Genomic DNA, 24,746 nt, shown 5'->3' on the forward strand with positions numbered 1-24,746 from the left:
TCTCTTACCATTTGTCTTTGTTCAGTTGAAACAACACGAAACAATTTAATCTCTTCTTGTGGGGTATTCAACCTGAAGGAAAATAAGTGAGCCTCTTTAAAATATAAACAACTCTACTCAATTTCGCTTCATAGCTCGTTCACACTTCTAGTCTTTCAAATTTATTAGGTTCGAATGTTTGTTAAACTATAGAGCTTTATCTTTGTTTAATGATAAAATTAAAAACCTGTTTTCACAAGACCCTATTATAAAGATTATATTACGTAACAATTATGAAGTAAAATAATTAAAAAATACCTCATAATCATATGTAGGGCATTCCTCGCAATCACAAGTAATGGAACAATTCGAGCAGCAGTTGTGTTTCGGTTCAAGGGGTGGGATTGTTTTTTTATTGTTTTCATTGAAATCCGAAAACAGAGATGACCTGAGACAAAGTTGGGATTTCATTCCCATATAGTCCTTCATTTTCTGGGAAATGTGACGTTTTGAATTTGCATACTGGTATAAAATGGTATGGCATTGTTTATCTGTATTTCTGCCTGCACGACCAATTTGTTGACAGTAGTCAGTAGTGTCAAATGATGGTCCATAATGAATGACATACCGGACTCAAGGGCACTTGTGCAGATGAAAATTCTAGCCACATAATTTTCATTTTGAAATGACTCTTGTACAACATTTTTGCAGGAAGGAGATGTTTCTGCATGGAACCTTTTAATTATCTCGTCAGGTGAATTGGTATGGTCTTTGAATAAAGATATCAAGGCAGAATAAACCTTTCCTGACAAAGCAACTGAACGACAGTAAATAAGCACTTTGAAGTCTGTTTCAAGATTTATTAAACACCGCAATGACCCATAGTTGTCTTGACTTTTGATATTGACAATATTAAGTTTTATATTTGGTCAGTCACTGCAGGTCGATATAATTTTGACGTTCTTGGACAGCTCACAACTGCTCATGATGAGGTTGGTTAAGTCTGCATTTACAGTTGCACTGACAGCAAGCACAGGAAGGTTTGGTCGACAAAATGATCTCAGCTCGCATATACGGGAGAATGATTCTCGAAACGTTTGAAGCTTCTCCCCTGAAACGTAAGAAAGTATTAAATCGTCAAACATCAGATCCTTGAGAGACTACTGGTGCAGTAGAAATTTTTATTAAGTGTGCCTTTCTTTTAATCGAATATGTAATCAAAAAGCCAACAGTTTTCATTATACTGTATCTGTAACCAAAATATTCAAACGCTAGATTTTGAAAAAGGACCCTTACGTGGGATAAACTTTGGTTTAAATTTTTGGTTTTATAAGAGGTTTGTTTTTACTAGGTACTTTCAATCAACAAGGGGTTAAGTTTTGATATTATATATCCAAGATTAAGAAATGTTAAATGGAAAATTCTGATTTTTCAGCCCAAAAACTGGGATTGCATCGGAAATCCTGTACTTTTGAAATACTTCTTTCTATCGGAAAATCTGTGTCATCCACAGGGGGTAAAGGATGATAAAACTGGAATAGCCCAAGACAAAAATAAAGTCAATAAAAAAAACGGAAAGAACAACAAAAGAGGATAAGCATACCATGTAACTTTATGAACTTCATCCACAACCAAGCACATCAGGTTCTTCTTTGCAAAGGTCGATTGCAAAAACTATTGAGCAGAGCTATTATGATTCAGCCAAATTTCAGGAGTACCGAAGATGATATTGTACTGCTTTAGGGCTTCTGATTGGTGTTCTTGGGCAGCACAGGGTTTGAGATTCAGTGGTGACTGATTAGCTTCATAGATCTGATCTTTGATTAAAGCTACCAAAGGTGAAATCACGATCAACAGAGGAGATGCTGCCAAATGTAATTCTTTAGCCAAATTTGGAATAATCTGGTAAATCAAGCTTTTGCCAAATCCAGTTGGAAAAACACACAAAGTATCCTTCCCACGAACAATATTGTATACAGCATCCAACGGTTTTTAACGGAAATTAACAGCAAAAATTTCCACGTTTTAAACACACTTAAAAAAATGTCTAGATTCACAACCTAAAGTTTTCCACATGTTAAATGCACGTGGAAGAAAATGTCCAAATTCACATCCAAAAGTTGATAAAATGTCCTGTTTTTCAAGAATACAAGAGGTTGCATCTCCCATGCCAAACCAAACGAAGCATCAAATCCAGGAAAGAATAATAAAACTTCATCATCAACTATTTCTTGTAACAATCACACAAAAATCAAATCAATTCAACTCATTAAAGCATAATGCATTAACAAATTGAACAAGCAAGGTTAAGGTTAATGCATTAACAATTTGAACAAGTGAGGTTCTTTTAGATCTATGGCCACATTTGACTTTTCAACCGGCAAGTACAAAACGCCTACTACCTACTACTTAATACTTACTACCTACTACTTACTACCTACTGTAAAATAGCTCAAAACGGCTCGATATTACCTTTAAAATATTCAGCATGTTAAAATTAGCAAAATCTGAAACTTTGGTGGTAAAAAAGTTAAAACTTCTTCTTTTATCGTACTTTGAAGACTTCAAAATATTTTCTCTCTTTTATTTTGTTTATGACTTTTTCCCGCGCTTTTTCTATAAAGTTTACAGACGCACTTCTTCGTAGAAGAGAAAAATATTTCCTTCGCACACTTATTTATTCATGTCAGTTTTATTTATAAGAATCGACCAATCTAAAAAGTTAAAATACTTTAAGTAAGTAGAGCCCTATGTTTCACTGGGTACTTGCTGAAAATCCTTTGACATGTCTTTGACATTTATTGGCAAAATGACCCTTTTGAACCAAACTATTGACAGGGTCGTTAAATATGACCTTTGCAGACTTCATTTTATGTAGCAAAAATTCTTATTGTGCTCAATAAGATGTTTTCAATATCGCAAGGTAGAAATTTTCAGAGCTGTTTTAGAGGTGTCAATTTGACCATGTCAAAGTATTGACGAAATGAAATTTTTGATAAAAATATTGACACAGTTAATGAATATTAAAAGCTTTGCAAACCAATTCCAAGAAATATTTGGCAACATTTGATATGATGCAGATCATACAATAGGATAGAGATAGATTGACCCCCTATTTATATTACAGAGCCTTTTTAGACATTTACGTGTATTCTTATCGTCTTATAATAAGAGACATAAGAGGGAGTATGTTTAGGAAAAAGGAAAGTTCTTATAATAAGAGTCATAAGAGAGAGTAGGTTTAGGAAAAAGAAAAAATCAAGATAATGGCCTTTTGTTTTATACTTCAGTATACTTATATGAGGCGAAGAGAATATTTACTCACTACGTAAATATACTAAATATTATTTTAGATAACACTTTTTTCAAGTAAATATAAAGCAAAGACTTGTGTGTTAGCATTCAGATATTACAAAACCAATTTTTTTAGAAAAGAGATTTCGAACAAGAGAAGGAGAGCTCTGGTCTGTAAAGTATACAAACTGAGTAGGTAGTAGGTAGTAAGTAGTAGGTAGTAGGCGTTTTGTACTTGCCGACTTTTCAACCCTTTATACCAAAATTCCACACAAAAGTTTACTTGATGTGTTGAACACTCTTTCTGATTTTTGTTTTCAAGGAGGTGCTAATGATGTGATTTCTGTTTCTGGTACTAGTGCAAGACAAAGAAACGTAATGCCGGTGTAAAATTTTCAAAAGATCTTTTCAAGGAGGCCCTGTTAATATCGCTATGCGGAAACTCTATGGAATGTGGAAACCACTAAAATATTCAGGTGTGATCAAATTAAATAAATAGAGCTATTGATGTGTTAAATAAACATGATCGTTTGATACTTTTTCTTTTTTTTTCTCTCTGTCTTTTTAAATGCGTATGGTGTAAGCTCTTTTCACACTAGCTGGGAGACCCGTCTACTCTGTTCGTGTGATTTCAGAGTATAGCATTTAGTTAAAACGAATAAAAATATAGAAATAACAGAGTAGCCGGGTATTTTTGTAGATGCCAAATCTGGTCGCAGAATTCTATTGGCTGTCAAACAATTGTTGAAATCACGCGATATTATTGTTTTAATTGGAAGTGCGTGAACCTGATTGGCCAACCTTATCAACGGCTTTTTTGGCACGAAATTCAAAGCAAATGTAAACAAATTCAAACTGGGTCAAAAATACCATACTCTCAATGAGTAGTTTTTGATGGGATTTTTGCTTATGTGGTGTAAGTTTGAATAGAGAGTATGGATCTCCAGACTATTTTCACACTTGACACTTTTGTTTCGTGAACTTTCCCCCTTTTATTTGCCTAAAAATTTTTGGATGTTCTTATAAAAGACGTGTACTTTATCTTTCTAATTCGAGTCCGAATGATTCTTAATATTATTAGTATCTATGCTCTCTCTCTAATTCGAATGGTTCTTTTTATCAATTGATCTATGCCTAATTAATCTATATTTTCTCTGCTCTCTGCCATTTATCAAAGCCGTAATGGGTGTTGTCAATCTATTTTGTTACTTCCTGGTTCTTACAGAGAGATAATTTATTGAAATTCTATGGCTCTTGTTCATGAAGTTCTAAATTTAGAACGCCATGCTCTTGTTCGATTTATTGGAACAAAAATCATAATCAAGTAAAAATATGTTTGACGTTTTGGAAAATTTGTTTGCAAAACCAAATAACGAAAAATTCTTTTCTCCTTAGTATAATAAAACTATGGAAAAGAAAAGCGAACTAAAAATTATATAGCATATACAGTAAAGTGCAAATGGAGCCAATGACATAATGCGTAAAAAATCTCAAAATAAACAAAACAAATTTTAGAGCTTGAGCAGCAATTGCACAATATCTCAATATGAAAATCTTACGAAGACTTCAAATGCAAGTGAAGAGTAAATCTCTATGAGAAATCGCACTTAAAAAATCATTAATCAAAAGAAAATTTGAAAAAATCTAAATCAACAAAACTTAAAAAACCTTAATAAAATCAAGCAAAATTCATTCAACAAAATAAGTAACATCAAGAAAAGCAAGTCTCAAATCAAAAATAAAATAAGCAGAAAAAGATCAAAAAGGAAATTAAAATCAAAATGAAATGAAAAAAAAAGTAAAAAGATATCAGAAAAAAATCAAGACTGACTTATCTAAGATACGTAAAAGATACAACAAAAAAAATCGCTAATTTTTGTCAAATGTCAGACAAAAATAAAAACAACAAGACGACTTGTAAAGTCGAAAATTTCGCACAATACTTGAACATCAACGACGAAGACGCGTGAAACGTGACTCCTGCAGCATTATGCATTTTGAATGGAGCGTTACAGAAAATATAGAGAATGTATTGTACACACAGGTCATAGATACCATGTTTTTTTTATGAAAAATCTCAATCCATTAAAAAAGAAGATTCCTTAAAAAATGCTACTAAAGAATTCCATTCTATAAAGCCTAAACAAAATTTTTCAATTCAGAATAATTCATAGAAGTGCTATATACTTGAGAAAAATAATTTGAAAATGAAGAAGAAAAAATGAACTTTTCATTCTTTGATGCCAGAAACCTCTTTTTGTGCTTTGAAGGAACTTGTGATAATAAGACTTCTTTCACTTGCGCAAACTTCTTTCTATAAACAGTAGAATTTATCTAAAATTGAGAAAAATGGCTAGTCAGAAAAATCTGTTGTATACTATCTTCGCTTTCTGATATGAATGATGGCCCACCACCATAAAAATCATTGGACTTTTCAAGAAAAAAATTGAATATGGGGGGGGAGTTGAAAGATATAACATTTTTTGTAAATTTACCCCCCCCCTTGGACATTGTGACTTTTGATCCCCCGGACAGCAGGTCTAACCCCCCCCCCGCCCCGGACAAGCATCAGTTGACCCCATCGAGAGCAAGTTTACCCCCCCTCCCAGGACAAGGTAAATTTTGTAGATTGTTCACTTACTCCCCCCCCCTCCGGACACTATATCCTCCACCCCCATGTACGGACATTTTCTGGAAGAGCCCATTAAAGGCAAAAAGCAGTTGAGTAGTTGAGCTCCAGCTTCTGGACTAGAAAATGGCAGGGTAAAAACTAGCCAACTTTAAGCTTTAAAGAAATAATACTGCTTGAGATTAAACTTTGACATATATATAGGGGAAAGATTCCAGAAAAGTAACAAGAATCTTAGTGCGGAAATGGGAATCTTCTACAAACAATGGTACCATGATTCAAAATGAAAATCCTAATTAGCGAAAGGTGTATCAAGATCGGTAAAGTTTGATTGAAGCTCGATTAGTTTGATTTATTACCTTGTTGCTTGTTGTCCATTCTTTTTACATTCCGACGGCTTATTAGCAGACGCCCACGCTAAAGCTTAAAGAGCGAGCCAATATCTATCATCCCATCAGGGATGAAAAAATGGGACTTTTACTAACCAAACTCATCGAACACCATTCAAACTTCATCGGATAAAAAACTGTCATCATTAAAGAGGGACCGCTGTACATTGTGCGGTGGGTGGTGTACGGTGGGGCTGGATCTAAATGTCCTTTGTACGGCGTTGAAAATAGGTTAATTTTAAATCTGCTGTACACCCCACCGTACCCACCGTACAATGACAATCCATAGGTAGGGTCGTTTCGATTAAACAAAAATGACAATTGACATGATTTCTAAGAAATACTTGCTAAAACTGACTATTTGTCACAACTGGTTTCACTATTAACACATAATTATCTGGTGAAAAAAGGAAAAAAGGATCATACCTGTGCTGTTTGTAGTTTTGGTGAAGAAGAGAAGAGAGGGGAGGGTATAATGATGTTGTTGTTGTGGAAAATTAACTCTTTTTACTGAGCATGATCAATTCATTGGTGCATTCACTAACTACACAAACATAAAATACTTAGTAGTAAACACTCTACAAAAGACCAGAAAACATGAAAAAATTTATACAGCAGCAGAAAGTTTCCAAGTTTCAAAAGTATGTGCAACTGTGCAATCAAGAAACCATTAAAAAGTGTTCACAATGAATGTTTGCAAAAGCTTGGTTACACTTCTTGCACTAGTGTATTTTATTTATTTAGAAAAGCCCTGTTTTTTATCACTTTTTATCTTTGTGAGTGAGTCCACCTTTATAATATTTGCCGTAGTACGCCCGCAGCCAAACGCCCACGCCATAATTTGCGCCCCAAAAAATTTCTCGATACATAGAAAGACTATCGTAATACTTTCGCTATGCGAAATTAATAAACGAAAGAAAACCTGGCTTGGGGGGGAGGGGGTTTCATGGTTGGCGGAGGAGCGGAATCGGCCCTTTTTTCGGACGGAGTGGCGGAATTTGGACGGAATTACGGAAATTGGGTTCTCTTACGGATACGGAAAATTAGACAATTTTAGTGCGGAAAAACGGAATTTAGCAAAAAAATTTGCGGAATTTCGGAATAGGTAAAAGATTTTCAAAATTTGCGGAATTTTCGACAAAAATATTGAATTTCAAAGGAATTTTTGGTGACGGAATTTTGGTTCAATTTAAGACGGTTTGACGGAAATTGGAGAACAAATTGGCGGAATTACGGAGTCGGGTACCCCCTGAAAACCCCCCTGGCTTGTTGTCACCTTTAAAACTTACAAAAACCTTAGAAGAAACTATAAATTTCAAATATAATCTAATTACGAAGTAATATTAAAAGTTTTATCCAAGAATCCTTTGTAGAGGCTGAAGTACAAATCAGCTCGGCAACGAGCGAACTGCGTCAGCCCAACTTTTTCGATTATGTAAGAGAGGTTTTTATCGACAAAATTGATCCAAATCTCCAGAGGTCTTTCCAAATCTTTCACACTATCGTTATAATCATCATCATAATCTTTGAGTGCAGGCAGTTGATCAAATTGAACGGTATCACTCGCTTTACGAGTGAGTAGAACCTGTTCGATTTCCTTTTGGCGATTGTTAAGAAATTTTAAAAAACCTGTTTCGATTTCCGGGAGAACGTCTGAAGGGGCGATTGCTTGTTTTCCTTTTGGTTCATCATCTGCGCTGTCAGACATTCCAGAGCAATCAGCTATCGTTAATGTGTTCACAGGTCGGGTTTCTTCAATTTCCAATTCCGAACTCTCATCACTTTCTACTTCCCTTTCTGGAGAGCTTGCAATTGAACTTGCAGGGAGTTCTCGATAGTCAATATCAGGCTGTACTGATTTACATAGGATGTATGGGGTGCTAGCAGATTCCCGAAGGTTCGTCAGCGACTTCTTAACGTAAACAACGAAACCAACTTTTTGCAAGTCCAAGTATTCAAGCTTTTCCATTTTCATGCACAGTCGTTTTAAACTGTCATACTTAAACCAAAAATGATCATTCGATTTGATTTTGGCGGTGAAATGTGTCGAGGACTTTTGGATCGTAATAAGAACAGCAATAAAAACGTGAATAATTTCTCCGACAGTCAATGTTAGAAAAGTTGGTATTCCCTCTCCAAATCTGCAGTGGTCTCCGGGCACTATGATTACAGGAGGGAGATTGTTTATCTTGTCTTGTCTGTCTCTTCCGCATATAGAGCATGGTTTGTTCTTTGGATTTAATGCTTCCTGAATTCGGTCCTGCATGGGTGCGTAACCAGAATTGAATAATGGTGTGAAAAGTCGATGCCTTGGATATTCATCGGGCATCTCATTTGTCGGACAGCCATCGGAAGTGCAGATGCTTGATTTCGTAATTTTTGCAATAGGTGAACGCAACAAAGGTTCGAAGAATTGCTCCGCGGCTGAACCATAACAATTCAACGGCTTTTCGATATCAAGTTTAGCAACATTTCTTAGCCATGCTAACTTTGTATCTGCATCGTTCCTTCTTTCCAAGCGAGTGTTAACCTCAACGAATCCTTCCAAGTTATCAACCAATCCATCCTTCAAATTTTCATAAGCTTTAATAGCATTCAAATGCCATGTAAGTGGACCATCAATAGGACAAGTGTTTCTAAGTGACGCCCGTTCTTCCTCGGAATAGCCTCCCCAGGTCAAGTGAGGCAGTGTAGGCTGCGCTGAAACATAGTGTGCCTGGTCGACATTTCCAATCACCAAATGTTGCATAGCAGGATCTCTAGGTGTTATGTGGTTATTGGTTAGATAATTTTGTCTACCAGTTCTGTCTGATGTAATTATTTCTATCGATATCCTATATGCGTTTGCCGTTGCTTGGATCATCAAATTGTCTGCATATTCTCCGTCTATCCTATTTTGTCCCAAGAATCTCTATAGCGAATCAGGATCTTCTAAAGATTCACCGAAACCAAGGAACTCATCAGGATGGTTTGCAATGTAGCGGATAGCACTTTCTCTAACTTCAACATCACGACCTGGATCTCCAAAAAGTTGATGCGCAACGGCATGGTAGAAGCAGTTTCCATCCCCAAGATTATCGTAAACCTCAAGATCACGCTTAACCATTTCATTCTCGATTTCTGTAAGATCCCATTGGGGAGAATTTTCTGCTCTGGATTTTTCGATTGCCCGTTTTAAATCCCGCTGATATTGTTGGTAGTTTCCATCTAAATCAGCGTACGTTGTTAATCTCCTTTTCCTTAGACAGTCTGTGCCACTAACTCGATCGGGAAGATTCTTCCGAAATGGGAAGAACCTTCCCGAACGGGAAGAACTTACTCTATTTTTTTCTGCCCGTTTTGGAAGATTCTTCCTCTTTGGGAAGTTGAAAATTGACTGAATCTCGGCGAAGCTGTACGATGACCGGCGAAAGTTGAAACTTTTTGGAGGTGAAGAAGCATGAAATTTTAAGGTTTCTCACCGAAAGAAAAGTAGACTTTACCGTAGAAATCTTGTTAAATTGTGAAAAAACTGCGTAAACTTCCCAAACGGGAAGTTCCAACCCGATCGAGTTTTCCTTAGTTTCTCGCTTCTTCCCGATCTGGAAGTCCGTTTACCCGTTTGGGTGTTAAGTTAATTTCCCGTTCGGGAGGATTCTTCCCATTTCGGAAGAATCTTCCAATTTTGGAAGAATCTTCCCGATCGAGTTAGTGGCACAGACTGTTAGATTATACTTTAGGCGTTTCTATTTCCGTTTTGGTGGTAACTTGTTTTGACTTAGTGTTTTGTTCGGCTGGTTGCTGTTCATTCCTTTCGGGTTCCTCTGCACTTGATTTATTCTTGCTTGACGTTGTTTTTGGATTTCCTTCGTTCTCGTTTCCGCGGTGACGCAAGATACGGGCAGCCATCTGGACGTCAACTTTCTATTTTCTTTATACTCAACAACGTAGCCATCATTCTTTCGTTCTATTACTCGTGCTTTCGTTTTAAAAATAGTTCCTTTTATTTTTTTTTTGCCTTTCTGGATCTTAACGATAACAGTCTCGCCAATTTATACCGTGATGGTGGATTTTTTTGACGATGACGATCAACCATCTTTTTGAGATTGCTGTGCTCTTCGCATCCGTTTTTTCTCTGATTTCAGTCACTCTCCTACACCATTCTTGCAGGTTCGAATCCGGATTTCGAGCATCAACATCATCTTGCTCGGTTTCAATTTCTTGAATGCGATCGTTCAATTTCCTTCCGTAGAAAACTTCGAAGGGGGAGATTCCTCCAAGCCCTTGATGTGCACCGGTGTTGTACTGGTGGGCATACAGATCCAATTCATCGCACCAATTTCCTTTAGAAGATAAAAATTTAATTATCTGGTAAGTAGCTTGCAATACCGGGAAGGGACAATTTCTCCTCGACTTAAGACCTTAAGACTAAAAACTGTTTTTAGGTAAAAGAGGAAAAGGAGCGCCTAAATTAGTTTTAAAAGTGTTTTGAAGGTCTTCTTTTTTCGGCTGTTAGCTAGGTTTATCTATAGAATTCTTAACAAAAGAAAAGATGTTTAAAACTAACAGCTGATTGGGTTACTTCGAAACCCTCTAATTTTTCTTTCTAGCAGTGATCATATCCCGAAGATAAGAAGTTTTACGCTCGAAGGGAAGGAGATTATGACGTAGCTTATTATGAACTATTTTATTATAAGCTCACCTAAATTATTATTGCTTATATCATATACTAATTTCTTCTTCCATGTTGCATGAGAACGCTCAAGCTTCCCTTGAGACTGTGGGTGGTAGGCTCTACTTGTGGGTCGAGGAATATTCAGCTTGTCGCAGAGACTGTTCACGTATCCTTCAATAAGAAAAATTAAATCAATGTAAAAAACTTTTTACACATTTTCCCAAGAAGCAAATTTGACGTGTGGGAATTTAGCCCCTTACCGCAAAATCAAGTTTCCGATCGAAAAAGAAAATAAAAATCAGTGGCCAAATAGTTCATAGAACGGATTTTATTTTCTCCAAAGCCAAAGAAACCTTAAAACTTGATTCCTCAAAAGAAGTTTCAAAATAGCTCTCCGTTAAACTAGTTCCCACAAAAATAAGTTCCCTTAAAATGTTTGGTTAACTGCTTAGCCAATCTTGACTCCGCAGAATAAAGCCGTGAAATTTCTGCAGTAAATCGAAGAAGCAACAAAGCAAATAACTAGTCTAGCAATTTAAATACGATGAACACAAGTGTAGGTCACTTTGTTGGCACCGCGCTCAGACAGCCAAGACGCACTATTTAATAATGTAAACTTCAATTAAAGATACCTTTAAATTCATTTCCACGGTCACTTTGAATTGTTTTCGGATAGCCAACTGATAAGAATATGTCGATAAGTTTGTCCATCACAGGACCAGGCTCTTTTGATTCAAGTGGATGGAGGAAAACAAAGCGAGAGAAAACGTCAAGAATCGCTAAAACATATTTGAAACACTTTCCGTCCTGCCTGTACGATGGTGTTTTCTCAAAGACAACCAAGTCAATCTGTACTTTTTCCATCGGTGCTTTTGCGATTACAGGTTTCAAGCGATCCTTATTCTTGAAAAGAGGATTTTGTTCACAGTGACGTTTGTTTGAATTGATCCAAGCTTGGATTGTTTCCTGAGAAATACCAACATAATGATCTCTGATGCGGTTGAATAGCTTGAGAGCATTTTCTCCTTTGAAGTGTTCATAAAAGTAATGAATGATTCCGTTTACCTCTGAAGACTTTGGTACACTAATCTTTCTACCATCAACAACAGCCACCTAAGTATTAAAAACACAGTAAGCACTTAGTACTGGGTTTGAACATGCTTATAGTTAACGTGGTTTCCGCATTTCAGAATACCACACAAGCGCTTAGAATGAATGTTTCCGCATTACAGAATAGCGTACGGACACTTAGAATAAAGGTTTCCGCATTACAGAATACCACACAAGCGCTTAGAATGAATGTTTCCGCATTTCAGAATACCACACAAGCACTTAGAATGAAGGTTTGCGCATTACAGAATAGCGTACGAACACTTAGAATGAAAGTTTCCGCATTACAGAATACCACACAAGCGCTTAGAATGAAGGTTTCCACATTACAGAATAGCACACAAGCACTTAGAATGAAGGTTTCCACATTACAGAATAGCATACAAACACTCAGAATGAAGGTTTCCGCAATACAGAATACCACACAAGCACTTAGAATGAAGGTTTCCGCATTACAGAATAGCACACAAGCACTTAGAATGAAGGTTTCCGCATTACAGAATAGCATACAAACACTTAGAATGAAAGTTTCCGCATTACAGAATACCACACAAAAGCTTAGAATGAAGGTTTCCGCATTACAGAATGGCACACAAACACTCAGAATGAAGGTTTCCGCATTACAGAATAGCATACAAACACTCAGAATGAAGGTTTCCGCATTACAGAATAGCATACAAACACTCAGAATGAAGGTTTCCGCATTACAGAATAGAACACAAGCACTCAGAATGAAGGTTCCCGCATTACAGAATAGCACACAAGCACTTAGAATGAAGGTTTCCGCATTACAGAATAGCATACAAACACTCAGAATGAAGGTTTCCGCATTACAGAATAGCACACAAGCACTTAGAATGAAGGTTTCCGCATTACAGAATACCACACAAGTGCTTAGAATGAGGGTTTCCGCATTACAGAATAGCACACAAGCGCTTAGAATGAGGGTTTCCACATTACAGAATAGCACAAAAGCAATCAGTATGAGGGTTTCCGTATTACAGAATATGGATAATATGAATAATATTTTGATTCGAGAAAGAAAAGATTTATATACTTACAATTCGTCTTTCTTTCTCCTTTGTGATGTAATCAGTGATATGATCGACAATGAGGTTCTTCTGTTTAAGCCTCCAAAGTTTCTTTTGGAACGAGTTATACCCTTTAACGAGCTTAACTTTTCCATCAAGCTCTATGAACCTCTCATAAACATCGTCATTTATAGGGCGATATCTATTTTCACAATTAACAACATATATTCCAATAAAAAAAAGTAACAGTATACACCAAAACGACCGAAACATTTCCATTATTCTTCAAACGTTATAATATTTCACATTCCTATTTTGATGCTCACATTTTCTTACACAAATGATTTACTTTGCTTGGCCTTTCCGTTTTTTTTCTCCAAATTTTAGCGTTATAAAAAATGATTGTTTGTTTAAGAGTCTTTCTGTATGATACATCGAAAGAGGAAAATAAAACACATGTATAAATATACGTGTAGATAGGCCTTTATATTTTGTGATCAATCGAGGATTTTATTTACTTTTTAAAAAAAAAGGAAGAAAATTCTTGTGTAAACATAATTGATCTTTTACTTTGGTAGAGTTTCCGCAAAGCGACATTAACAGGCCCTCTCATATCTCATGGGGAATTGTTATTTCACGTTTGGGGTTAAAATTTTTCGTCAGATCATTGGGATACCGATGGGGTCTGACACAGCTCCATTTATGGCTAATCTTTTCCTTTATCATTTTGAGTCGAAGTGGATCAAGAGCTTGAAAAAAGAAAATCTTCAAAAAGCCAGACGATTTCCCTTAAGAAAATAACTGAAGTATGCACAAGTCTGCATCAAGTATGAGAAATGAAGTATGATTTGTCTCAAATGCATACTCAAAGTTTCAGACTTGATTTAGTATGCATACGTGCATACTTGAGGATGCAGACTTGCATACTTGATTTTGGCAGACTTGCATACTCGATTTCGGCAGACTCGGTATTTTTTAGGCAGACTTGATTTAAGTCTGGCCAAGTCTGCATTTGAGACAAATCATACTTGAAAGTCTGCAGCAAAAAATGCATACTTGTGGTGAAGTATGCCAAAATCAATATGATTGCTACTTGGATATCAGACTTGAGCAGATTTGCGAGTTGAAAATAATGGCGTACTCAGGCATACTTGGCAAGTCTGCAATGTTCAAATGTATACGAATGATGTTCGTCAGCTCGAATGTACACAAAATGCTCATAAAAGTTTGGAAACTGGGAAAGAAAATCAAGCTTTTTATTTGAAATTACATTTTGTTACTTGTATTCTGAAGCTTGAAAATCAGGTGACATTAATAAAATGAGGTACAAGGTGAAAGTTATAACATATATAAACAGCATAGAAAAGGTTATGTTGAAAAAATAAATATAATTTACTGACTTTCCTCGTTGTTTGTCGTTTGTATTTCTATAAGTTCCTTTTTAGGTCTCCTCCTTGCCGGTTTTTCTGCAAAATAAAGAAGAGGTACCCGTCACGGTCAACGTTCTACCTACACGTTCTTCTAGCGCGGCGCACTTTCTAGCGCATCGTCGCTGCTTTAGATTTATCTTTCTTGAAGGGCGTTTAGGCGGCAACGGGCGTTTCAATTTTTTTTGATTTGTGTACTTTACAGAATCGCGCTAAGAAAGCGAGTTATTCTCCAGAGTGAATCATTCCGTAAAATAATCAAAATAGAATGTTTATATCGACCCAGTCTACCTCTTAAACGTGATCTCAAAGTCGAATCTTTCTTCTCGGGAGCTCAAGACGCAGAAGTTCAACAAAATGGAGTACATTAATTCCACGATTATCATTACAATCAACAACTTCTAAAGGAGCATACCTGATGCCGGAGGTTTACGTGCTGATCCACATTTCAAGTTTATGACACGATTGATGTCCTCATCTCTACATCCGTTGGCTTTCTCACCTTTAGTTGCTGGTGGGATGTAAGGCCACTTCATTTTTGCATAATCTGTGAAACAAGAATGGCACAACCAGCTAAACCTCGAGGTAAATTTTCTTATGAAATTGGATTTACCTGACATTGACCATCTCCATCGATTACTTAAGCAGACCTCCTCCAGCACAAAAAATCATTAAATCTGAATGACTTACAGTAAATGATTTCAGCTTCTCATTTCTCTATAAAACTCAATATCGTAAGCATAAAGTTGTCTGAAGCATCATCATAAAAATTTAACTTACTTTTCAAATCAGCTATTAGCGTGGGGTTGAGTGGAGGTCTTTGATTACCAGTCTTTCTATCCATGGACCCCATTGCACATGACCTATTGTGAGAGTTTTGATTGTAAAAACTTAGAAATCTTATCATTGCATTACATCGCAATCACAAATAACTTGTGTTCAAGTGTTATTATTTGCGTGCCCTCATGGGTCTCTTGGTTCGTGCCCTTGCCGGTGGGTCTGAAGCCATTGTGGTTCTCGTGGCTTTGTGGGTCCAAAAAAAATTTCCTCGGGTATTTCGTGGGTGCAGAAATATATTACGTGGGTCCAAAAAAAAATTTGTGGGTCCTAAACAACTACGTGGGTATCTCCTGGGTCCAAAAAAATTATGTGAGTCCTTATAATTTGACATTTCATTTTTACGAATTATTAAAACAGCGGCAATCACAAATATCTTCGTTTTGAGTCCCCCGTAATTAATACGTAATTAATTGAACCAATCGAACGGTATTTTTAATCGAACTTTGTTGGTCGATTAATGTTCGACTAAGTTCGGTTGTTGAACTTTAATCGAATACTCACAAATTTCTCAAAATACAAAGGGGCCGTTCACGGTGGTACCCAAAGGAGGTCATTTTTTTGTTGTCGAACTTTTTCGAACAGAGTTTATTGTCGAATTTGTCGAACATTTCTCGTTGTTGAACTTTGTCGGACTTAGTATGTTTTGTCGAACTTAATCGAATACTCACAAAGAATTTAATCAAACTTTTGACGTTCGATTAAGTTCGACAAAGTTCGATTAGTTTGGTAATCGAACTGTTCGATTAATTACGTCTGGTTTTAGTAGAATTGAGTCAATGAGGCGGTAAATTTGTCGGACTTTCTGTCAATGACCTTTCCTTCGTTCAAAAAATTATTATTGCCAATTTTTTGCGAACAATTTCTAGCGCATTCGCAGCATTTTGACTTTTTTTATCATTACATGCACCATTTTGGGGTCGGAGGTCAGTGTTAAAAGGTCTGGGTTTAACCACCCATCACACGCGTTTGAATTGGCTGCTGGCTGGCTGGCAGTTTCCTCCAAAATGGAAACTCGTAAATTTTTACGACCGACCAACCAACTCACTTTTTAGACTCAACAAGGACGCGAAATGAAGATATTTGTGATTGCCGCCTAAACGAACCTAACCGATAGCGTCTGATCTAAATTTGGTTTTATTATCTTGATCCCGAGGCTTTTTTCTTTCTACAATTTAATTAAGTAGGATTATACCGCAGATTTTTTTCCTCGGTGGATGGAGGCTGTAATTTATTTGTAATAAAAAAGTATTCACACTTTTGAGGAAATAGATTAATATGTCCAATGACTAAACTGAAAATCAAGAAATTTACTTTGCTAATTCTTCTTTGGTGAATAGGATGTCCAGAATTTCATTGAGGAAAGGTCGCCATTTAGTAAGGTTCGAAGACTGGATCTGTAACCTTTTCATGTCATCTGGTGTCAAAATAATGTGTGGAGCAAATTCATTCAATTGTTTAAACTGAAATAGAAAATAAGTGTTGATTTATAAAAGCATCAGGAATTTCCTCAGCATTAAATTTTTGTACGCAAAATTGTTTAAAAATGGTAATTTGACACTTCAGCTTAAGCAAGATTTTAGCATTTTACTTGTACAATTGGAAAATACGCATGAACTTATTATTTTTGCAAATCAACATAAAAATGAATAATGGCCACATGAAAATTGCAAAAATTAATCCACTTAAGGTATAGGGATGTACTATTTTCATTTTTGATTGAAAAGTGAATAAATAACTTACCTTTGCCCCTATTGACTGGGGACTTTTAGAAGAAAGTTGCTTTGGAGCGGAATATGCAGGCTGCTATAAAATAAGTTTTTAGGTGCTGAAATGATTTGATCTTGGCGCCTGATTTCTTTGAAATAGAAAACCTTGGCCTAATTTTTATGGATTTTTACTGCTTGTTTATATTGGCTCCTTTTTTGAATTAATAGAGTTAACAAAGTTCTACAATGTTCTCTCACCTCTACTACCGAGGGGGTTGTTTTTCGGATCATTTTTGGCTTGTTTACCACACTAGGTCTTGGCGTTGACGTCTTATTGGAATACTAGGAAAAATGAAATAATTCCTAAATGGTTAAACCTTTCTCATCTGATTTTTAAAGACCTTTCACATATGACCATTAAAACATTAGAATACAATACTTAATGAAATAAGTGCAAAAACAGGACATTGGGTTTAATACTGATAATAAACATTATCATACCAAATTAGAATCGGGCAGTTCTTCGTGTCCATGGTCTGATTCTTGACTAACTTCAACATACTGAAATTAAATTGACATTGTCAACTATATACAATTTTCCACTCAAGTTTTATGTGATACAGTGCCAAAGAAGCAGGGTATAACAGAGGCTAGAAAGCATTTGTAAAATTTCAAGCCATTTTACATAATTTTGACAAATTTAATATTTACTGCAAAATATATGAAATTATTATCCGACGCGAATAAATAGTGAATAAAAAACTACCAAGAAACCAGATTTATGAGCTTATAAATATAAATTAGAATTAGGTTTTGAATGGATGCAGTCTCGTCATATTGCCATGCATAGATAATGCATTAGATTCAACTTTGTCCCAATAACTGCTTAATGTATTTCATTTGTACCAAAAATTTCTTTAATTTAGATTTTAACTCACTGGGTTGTCACTTTCTGCATGGTGCGTAATTTCTGCAAGTGATGTCAGGATATCAGGAACCAACTTCTTAATGCAATTCAATTGTTTATCTAATCAATGGAATATGGAATATTTTCATCAAAAAGTAAGGAATTTTATTATTTTTTTAACATATTAATTTGGAAGCAATTCTGAATGTCATCTCTACTATATCTCCTTGTGTCTTGTTTGGTTACGTAAAAAACTATTTTGAGTACATAAAGGAAGACATTTTGACAGGGAATTTAATTTGGCAGTTAACTTGAAAAATCAAATTTAGTGGTCAAAGGAAATGGCACTTATCTTCCTTTGATGTACTGTCACTCTGTCTAAAGTCAAAGTTACCTTTCTGTTTAAGTTTTTCTTTCAACTCTCTCAACTCCTTGTTTGTTGCAAGACATTTGCTACAAGACACTGTTAAAGAAACAGAGTTAAGAATATTTTTTTTGTAAATAAGTAAATGGCAGGGCTCGAAATAACAGTTGGACATCAGGCATTGTCCGACCCAAAAAGCATTATGTCCGACCCAAAAATTATAATTTTCAAGCTAAAGCAACCCTGATCGGACATTTTGTCCGACCCACTTGGAATCGTTATTTCGAGGCTTGAAATGGCAAAGGAAAATTGATGGTAATGGATTTAGTTTAGGCAAATTTTATAGAAACAGTGAAGCCTTTATGGATACTTTTGTTACATTCTTAACAATGATTTCTACAAGTCAAGCTTTTTGATGATACATACCTTTTTTTGCTTCCATATGGTGATAAACAGGTGATCTTTCTGAAAAGTGAAATAAGTTATATCACTGACTATTTTGACAACATTTAAATGAATTAAGAGTAAAGGGTCTCAAAAAACACATTGAAAAGTTTTGGTTGGATAAGTATTTACCTCAAGAGCTTTTTTTTTGAAAGAAAACTTTAACATACCTTGAACAGAATCAGAATTTGGTAGTTTGAGAGGAGCTGGCGAAAGATCCCTGCTTCCTAAAATAAAAAATATAATTGATATATTGAAAATTTTGAGGAGTGAATAAAAACACCATGTACACAAATTAAAGCACCTCAGTATTCAATGCCTACATATATTCTGATCTGAGATGATTTTCTCTATGAAAATATATCGGTTTGAATAGCATCAATTTTGTAACTTTTCTTTTGAACAATGGGATGTTCCTGTTAAGTTCTGTTGGATCTTTTTAATTGCTTCTAAATTTCATATCAGGACAGTGTTTTGCTATTGTTGATTATGCTGAAATAAATGTGAATATGAATGTGAAAGAATTATAATAACATCTTACTCTGAGCTTCAGTATATTCCTGGTGATTTCGGAAGGGTGGAGTTGCTTGGTTAGGTCTGAAAGTTGCTTGGTTAGGTCTGAAAGTTGTTTGTTTATCTATTTGTGGCTGTTGTACTAGTTTTGGTGGTGGTGTTTTAATTTGTGTCAATTCTTGTAGTGAAATATTGAATTGGGAATGTTGATATGATGGCTGGTACTGTTTAGGTGGTTGAAATTTCGTGTTTTGCTGTTGGTCCGCATTGGTTTTGGTTATTTCAAAGTCTGTGAAAATAGTTTATTTCATTAAGTTAACTTTCAACATTTTAAATTGATTTTATATTGAAATCATTATATTCTTGTTCTCCAATTATATTGTACTGGTGAGCTACATAATGTAAAAAGTTTGTGTCAAACATCCAAATTACACCAAAACAAAAAATCCGAGGGGTGCGTGCAGTATTATTTCATTCAAATATCAAAAGTTACCTTCAGAATCATTCATGTCGTTAACTTGATAGTTAATGTCGTCCATGTCAACAAATTTATCTAACAAATCTCCACTTAGATTTATTTTGATTGATGCTTCTGTAGAAAAAGAAAACTGTTTCAAAAATGTGAAATTTCAAATAAGTTGTATAAAATGGCTAATGAGGTTTTCTTTGTATTAATTAAATATTAATTATAATATTTGAATCAATTTGAGCTATTCAGTATAGATTTACTTTCTAACCTCTGATAAGTTAATTATACCTTTCTTTTCCAGAATTTCTTGTGCAAGCATCTTCGTTGCTTTTGCCTTTGCCTGCTTGGTTTGGTTGTCTTTGGCTAAGATTTAAGAAAAAGTAATGAATGGGATGGGGATAGAGAATTTACCATTTTCTTACACAAATACTAAAATACTTGCACAGAGACTTAAGTTCTTAATGATCATAACGTAGGAATGTACCTTTTTGTTTTTGAGCTGTTATGGCTTCAACGTCACCTGTTAAAAAAAATTGATAAAAATTTTCTTGCCAATCCTTCTACTTTATAAGGATCAAATTATGTGGGTGTTATCTACAAAAGGTGTTATCTGCGAGTTATTTTCAAATAAGTCAAAACATGTCGAAAACTTTCATTAAAAAATGTTTTAAAACTTTGCTGATGAGTTTAACCGCAAAATTTAATTCCAAAAAAAATTTATCCCATTAAAGTATAAGGTGCTAGCACAATTAGACATTTATTGTGTACTTAAACAGAAATAATTTCATTTTTATTTAAAGGAAACAAATTGATGGAACCTGGTTCATTGTTGAGATTTTTTTCTACTTCGATGCCAGCTTGCTTCTTTCTTCCATCGACTTGTTGTTTGAATTCATCTAGAGATAGAGGTAATGGAAGTATGTTAAACTAATACAATATTGACTGATTGGTGAGCGCTATTCTGGGAAATTTATCCAAGGTTAAGTAACAAGTCTGTATTGATCGAGGTGGGCATTTCGCAGAACAGTCCGAAAAATTTGGTAGTATTGTATCTTTTAAACAATTCCTTCAGCTTCAATTGATTTGTCTTAATTCATTCAAAAAAATTGAAAAAAATTACCACTATTGCACTTTTGCTTCTTTTTCTTTGGTTTGGTTGTCTTTCCTGAAATATACAGTTTTACTGAAATTTAGTACCAGAAATGCCTACAATTATCTGCAACTGATTAAAGCTAGACGAAAGTATCAAAATAGTTATAAAGTCAATTTAATCTCCATACATCTTTGAAAAACTTTGCTTCAATTGGAATTAATATTAGTAAATTCCCATTGTTCAACATTAGGCCAAAATTCCACTGTATCATCATAGACGAAGCCTCTTCCTGGAACTGGCATGAGAAGTCTACTTCCTGTTCTTATACATATCTTTAAATTATTTATAGGATACCTTCTTGTCTTGGATTATGACTTGCAGCAACATCGGATTCGTTAAGCATCTCAAGACTATCTTCCGAAATTGGAATATCTTCTGAAATTGGAAGAGGTATTTGTATTTGATTTATTGATTATGAAATAAAGTGCTTATGAGACCTGGAAATTAAATTGGTTAGGTAAAATATTTTACGGATTGTCAAGAGTATTTTTTGATATTTTTATCCGATTTCGTCTTTCTGCGATTTTCAAAGCTCTTATGATAATAGTTTCTTTATTTTTTATTTTCAGGATAAACGGCTTTAACATATCTGTTTATTCGTATGGAAAGACCTTCGTTCGTCTCAACAGTAAACATTTTACCTATGATGGTCTCAGCATGTTTTGATGCTATATATTAAAGCTATACACCGTTGGAAAGGTATTTGTGAGGAGAAAGATGGAATAGGTTTCAATTTTTTGAAATTTGAAAAATGAAAAACAAGATGAAATTAAATTTTTTTCTATTGGTTCAAAACCATTTTTTACTGTATGGTTGAATAAAGTTACAGCCCTTTGAAGTATGTTTATTTCAAGTACAAATGACCTACTTGACAGTGTAATTTGTTTTAAAGATAGATACGAAAATCTGAACACAGATTTGAAATCAACAAGGTTTGAAATCAACAACGTTTAAATATTCTTAGAACTCATGATATTTTAAAGAAAATAATTTATTTTTCATCTTCATTTCCAATCTAATTTTTTTTTTAATTCATTACTTAATTCTCCTTGAAAACATCTTTACAACGGTGTATATATTTTTGATTGGGAGGTAAAGTGTCCACAGTATTTTTGAAACACTTAAAAACAACTCCCTTCAAAAGCTGAACTTAGTTATTCAAACAATGATTTGTACTGCTTTAAGAAATTGCCTCGAAATAAATAAATGAAATAAATATGATGTTCAATCAAACCTGTTATCGTTCTTTTTCTCTTCTTAATTTCCATAAGGATGGCTTCATAATATTGGTCGGTGTGGGGGTATAAAAAGTTGTAGTGGCGCAGTTCAACCAAATTTTCTGAATGTAGCTCCTCGCCGGTAACTAAGCATTTTGGCTTCAGCCTTGAAAAGGGTAGTGTCTGCTGCATCCTTTTACCATTACTCTCCTCGATGGTGTACAAAATTTTGAGCAATGGCCCAGTGTCCTCTCCTAAAAGAATTAATCTATTATTTAGTGCTGACCATGTTAAAGGAAAAATCTGTGCCTTTTCGCGAAGACCAGATTTAACAAATCTATTTCACCGGATCAAAAGTCGAAAAATTATTAGCTCTTCAGTAGATATGAGCGATTTAAAATTACAATCATCTTACCGATATTGTCAGCGAGTTTGGCTGAGGGTTTCCTTTCTCTTTGTGTACGAACCATGATGAATTTTATTCACAACTTTAACAAAGTAATTGACCAAGAATAGCAAAGAAAATTGACCAGTTGCGTCCGATTTCAAAAAAAATTATGGGTGACTTTAAATTTTAAAAAACATTTTCGAACGTCAATTCATTCGAAATTCGAATTATTGATTCGAACGTCAAACATTCGAATTATTTGATTGAGAAGACAGCTCAGGCGCCATTTTTCGTTTCAGTAATGGCGTCTGGTCAGGGCGGTAAGTCGCGTTCCACATATTACAGGAAAAGGGAATTATTTTTAACTGACACTAATGAAGTCTTTCATGACTGCATTGATGTAACAGACGTCGATGATGTTCACGTAGATCCTGTTCAAGATCACTCGAATGATTTTGAGCTCCAGAGTGATGTAGAGATGGTAGACGAATGCAGTACGTCAGCGTCAGTCGAAGAAGAATCATACAATGATGACGATGCGTCAAATCTACCAGATTTGGGTGATGTTTTTGAATGTAAGTGTTTTAGATTTGCAGTTTGGGACCACCAAAATAGTACGTACGAACTGGAGGGGAGAAGGGTGCTTGACAGAAGTGATTCTTCCAGGGCTCGAGCATTGTTGGGAACTGACTGGTTGTATTATTATTATTATGTTGTATATGGGTGGACCTTTAGCTCGACCCTAAAGCCCAACGACGCGTATTTTGCATTTTTATCGTACCCCCCCCCCCCAGTGAAAGTCGGTGTTCTTTTAGACGGGATGTGCCTAAAATTGTAGCCTGGAAAAATATATTTCTTCAATGTTCTGATTCCCTGATTTCCGATTCCCTGATTTCCAGGGAAAACGTAAGATACAAACCTCCGAAATGTGATCCTTATCTCTGATCCCGTCTTTCTCTTTCTGACTGTCTGAGTTTCTTAGTTTCTCATTTCTGACTGAGTTTTCATACCTGTCAATCATTTGTCCATCAATTTCGACCAGTCTAATTTTCGCACCGAGTGGGATTCGAACCACCACCAAAGAAAGACCTTCAGATTCGGAAGCCAGCGCTCTATCCCTTGAGCCATCGCCGCACAACAAGATCCCACAATTCATAACATTTTATACCAAACTGGCAAAATACGGGGGTAATGTTATTATAATATGGGTAAAAGTACCCCTTTTTTAAACCTGACTGAAATTCGAGCCGTTACTAGCAACCCTGCGGGGCCCAAGGCGCCGAGTATGCACCCGGCACAGTGACAAGCCGTTACTAGCAACCCTGACCTAAACAATCCCAAACAGCAAAACCTCCGGAAAATTTAAAATGTCGGAATGAGCAATAGCCGATCACATTTTGGAGGTTTGTCTTTTATGTTTTCCGATTTCCAGAGGGTAAATAATAAAAGAAACGAGCAAGGAGCAAGGAGGTGTCGGCCTGAGAGTTGTATTATTACATTGTTGTGTAATGAATCAACGGATCCTGCACTAATGTACTTCCCAGTTCTCTCAAAGGTAACGAATCGAGTGGGGATTGAACCCACGACCTCTCGCTTGCCGGGCGATTGCTCTCCCAACTGCGCTATCGGTTCGTTGCTATTACACTAGTTCGTAGTAGACGAGGGGAGCACATGCTCAATGTTCACCATCCGGTACCTGAATCCTACTAATCAATGGAATTGCCACGAACTGAGACACAGTCAGTGCTCAATCTCCAACCAACCCGCTAACTTTGAGTGAACTGTTAAGCTGTGTACATTGGGGAGAGGAATTAGCCCAACGGAGCCCCGATTTCGGACATAGTCCATCAACAGTCACTGTGTGAAATCAAGTGCGTATTACTAATGTGTAATGAATCATTTATTATATTACATTGTTGGCATTGTGTTTTATACATAATGTATTTGCTTAATGTACACATCATATTGCCTTTTTAGCTTATGTAACAAGCCATTATGATGATACAAATGTGGAAGATCTGGTGAAAGTTTTCAAGTTACAAGATGAGTTTGCAAGCATTGCTAAATTTTTGGACGAAAATGATGACACTGATTCTATTTACTTTGACTGTGATAAATTTGGTGAGATTACAATGTTTTGATACATATTATAACTATAATTTGTTGTGAAATTTTACAAGATGTAAGGAGAGTACATGTATTTTTTCTTTGATAAGCATAATACATAATTAA

General features: G+C 35.5%; 3 protein-coding genes and 1 non-coding gene across 4 annotated transcripts; 1 reads left to right on the top strand and 3 right to left on the bottom strand.

Annotated features, from left to right (window-relative positions):
• Nucleotides 1-9,202: 9,202 nt before the first annotated feature.
• LOC136804849 (uncharacterized) lies at nucleotides 9,203-10,179 on the bottom strand. Its single transcript, XM_067061368.1, has 2 exons — nucleotides 10,006-10,179; nucleotides 9,203-9,568 (listed from the first exon to the last, which is right to left on the bottom strand). Exons 1-2 carry the CDS (start codon nucleotides 10,177-10,179, stop codon nucleotides 9,203-9,205), a joined length of 540 nt encoding a protein of 179 aa, XP_066917469.1.
• Nucleotides 10,180-10,299: 120 nt separating this feature from the next.
• Nucleotides 10,300-11,809, bottom strand: LOC136804850 (KRAB-A domain-containing protein 2-like). Its single transcript, XM_067061369.1, has 3 exons — nucleotides 11,578-11,809; nucleotides 10,973-11,116; nucleotides 10,300-10,613 (listed from the first exon to the last, which is right to left on the bottom strand). The coding sequence occupies exons 1-3, from the start codon at nucleotides 11,807-11,809 to the stop codon at nucleotides 10,300-10,302; spliced, it is 690 nt and encodes a 229-aa protein (XP_066917470.1).
• A 347-nt stretch (nucleotides 11,810-12,156) lies between these two features.
• Nucleotides 12,157-13,736, top strand: LOC136804851 (rootletin-like). The gene is made up of 2 exons (XM_067061371.1): nucleotides 12,157-13,170; nucleotides 13,665-13,736. The coding sequence occupies exons 1-2, from the start codon at nucleotides 12,157-12,159 to the stop codon at nucleotides 13,734-13,736; spliced, it is 1,086 nt and encodes a 361-aa protein (XP_066917472.1).
• Nucleotides 13,737-24,073: 10,337 nt separating this feature from the next.
• On the bottom strand, nucleotides 24,074-24,146 carry Trnaa-ggc (transfer RNA alanine (anticodon GGC)). Its single transcript has one exon. It is a non-coding gene; the product is annotated as a tRNA-Ala (tRNA).
• Nucleotides 24,147-24,746: the final 600 nt, after the last annotated feature.

The sequence above is a fragment of the Clytia hemisphaerica genome, unplaced genomic scaffold (genome assembly GCF_902728285.1).
Source record: "Clytia hemisphaerica strain Z4C2 unplaced genomic scaffold, Clytia hemisphaerica genome assembly, whole genome shotgun sequence".
NCBI classification, from domain to species: Eukaryota; Metazoa; Cnidaria; class Hydrozoa; order Leptothecata; family Clytiidae; genus Clytia; species Clytia hemisphaerica.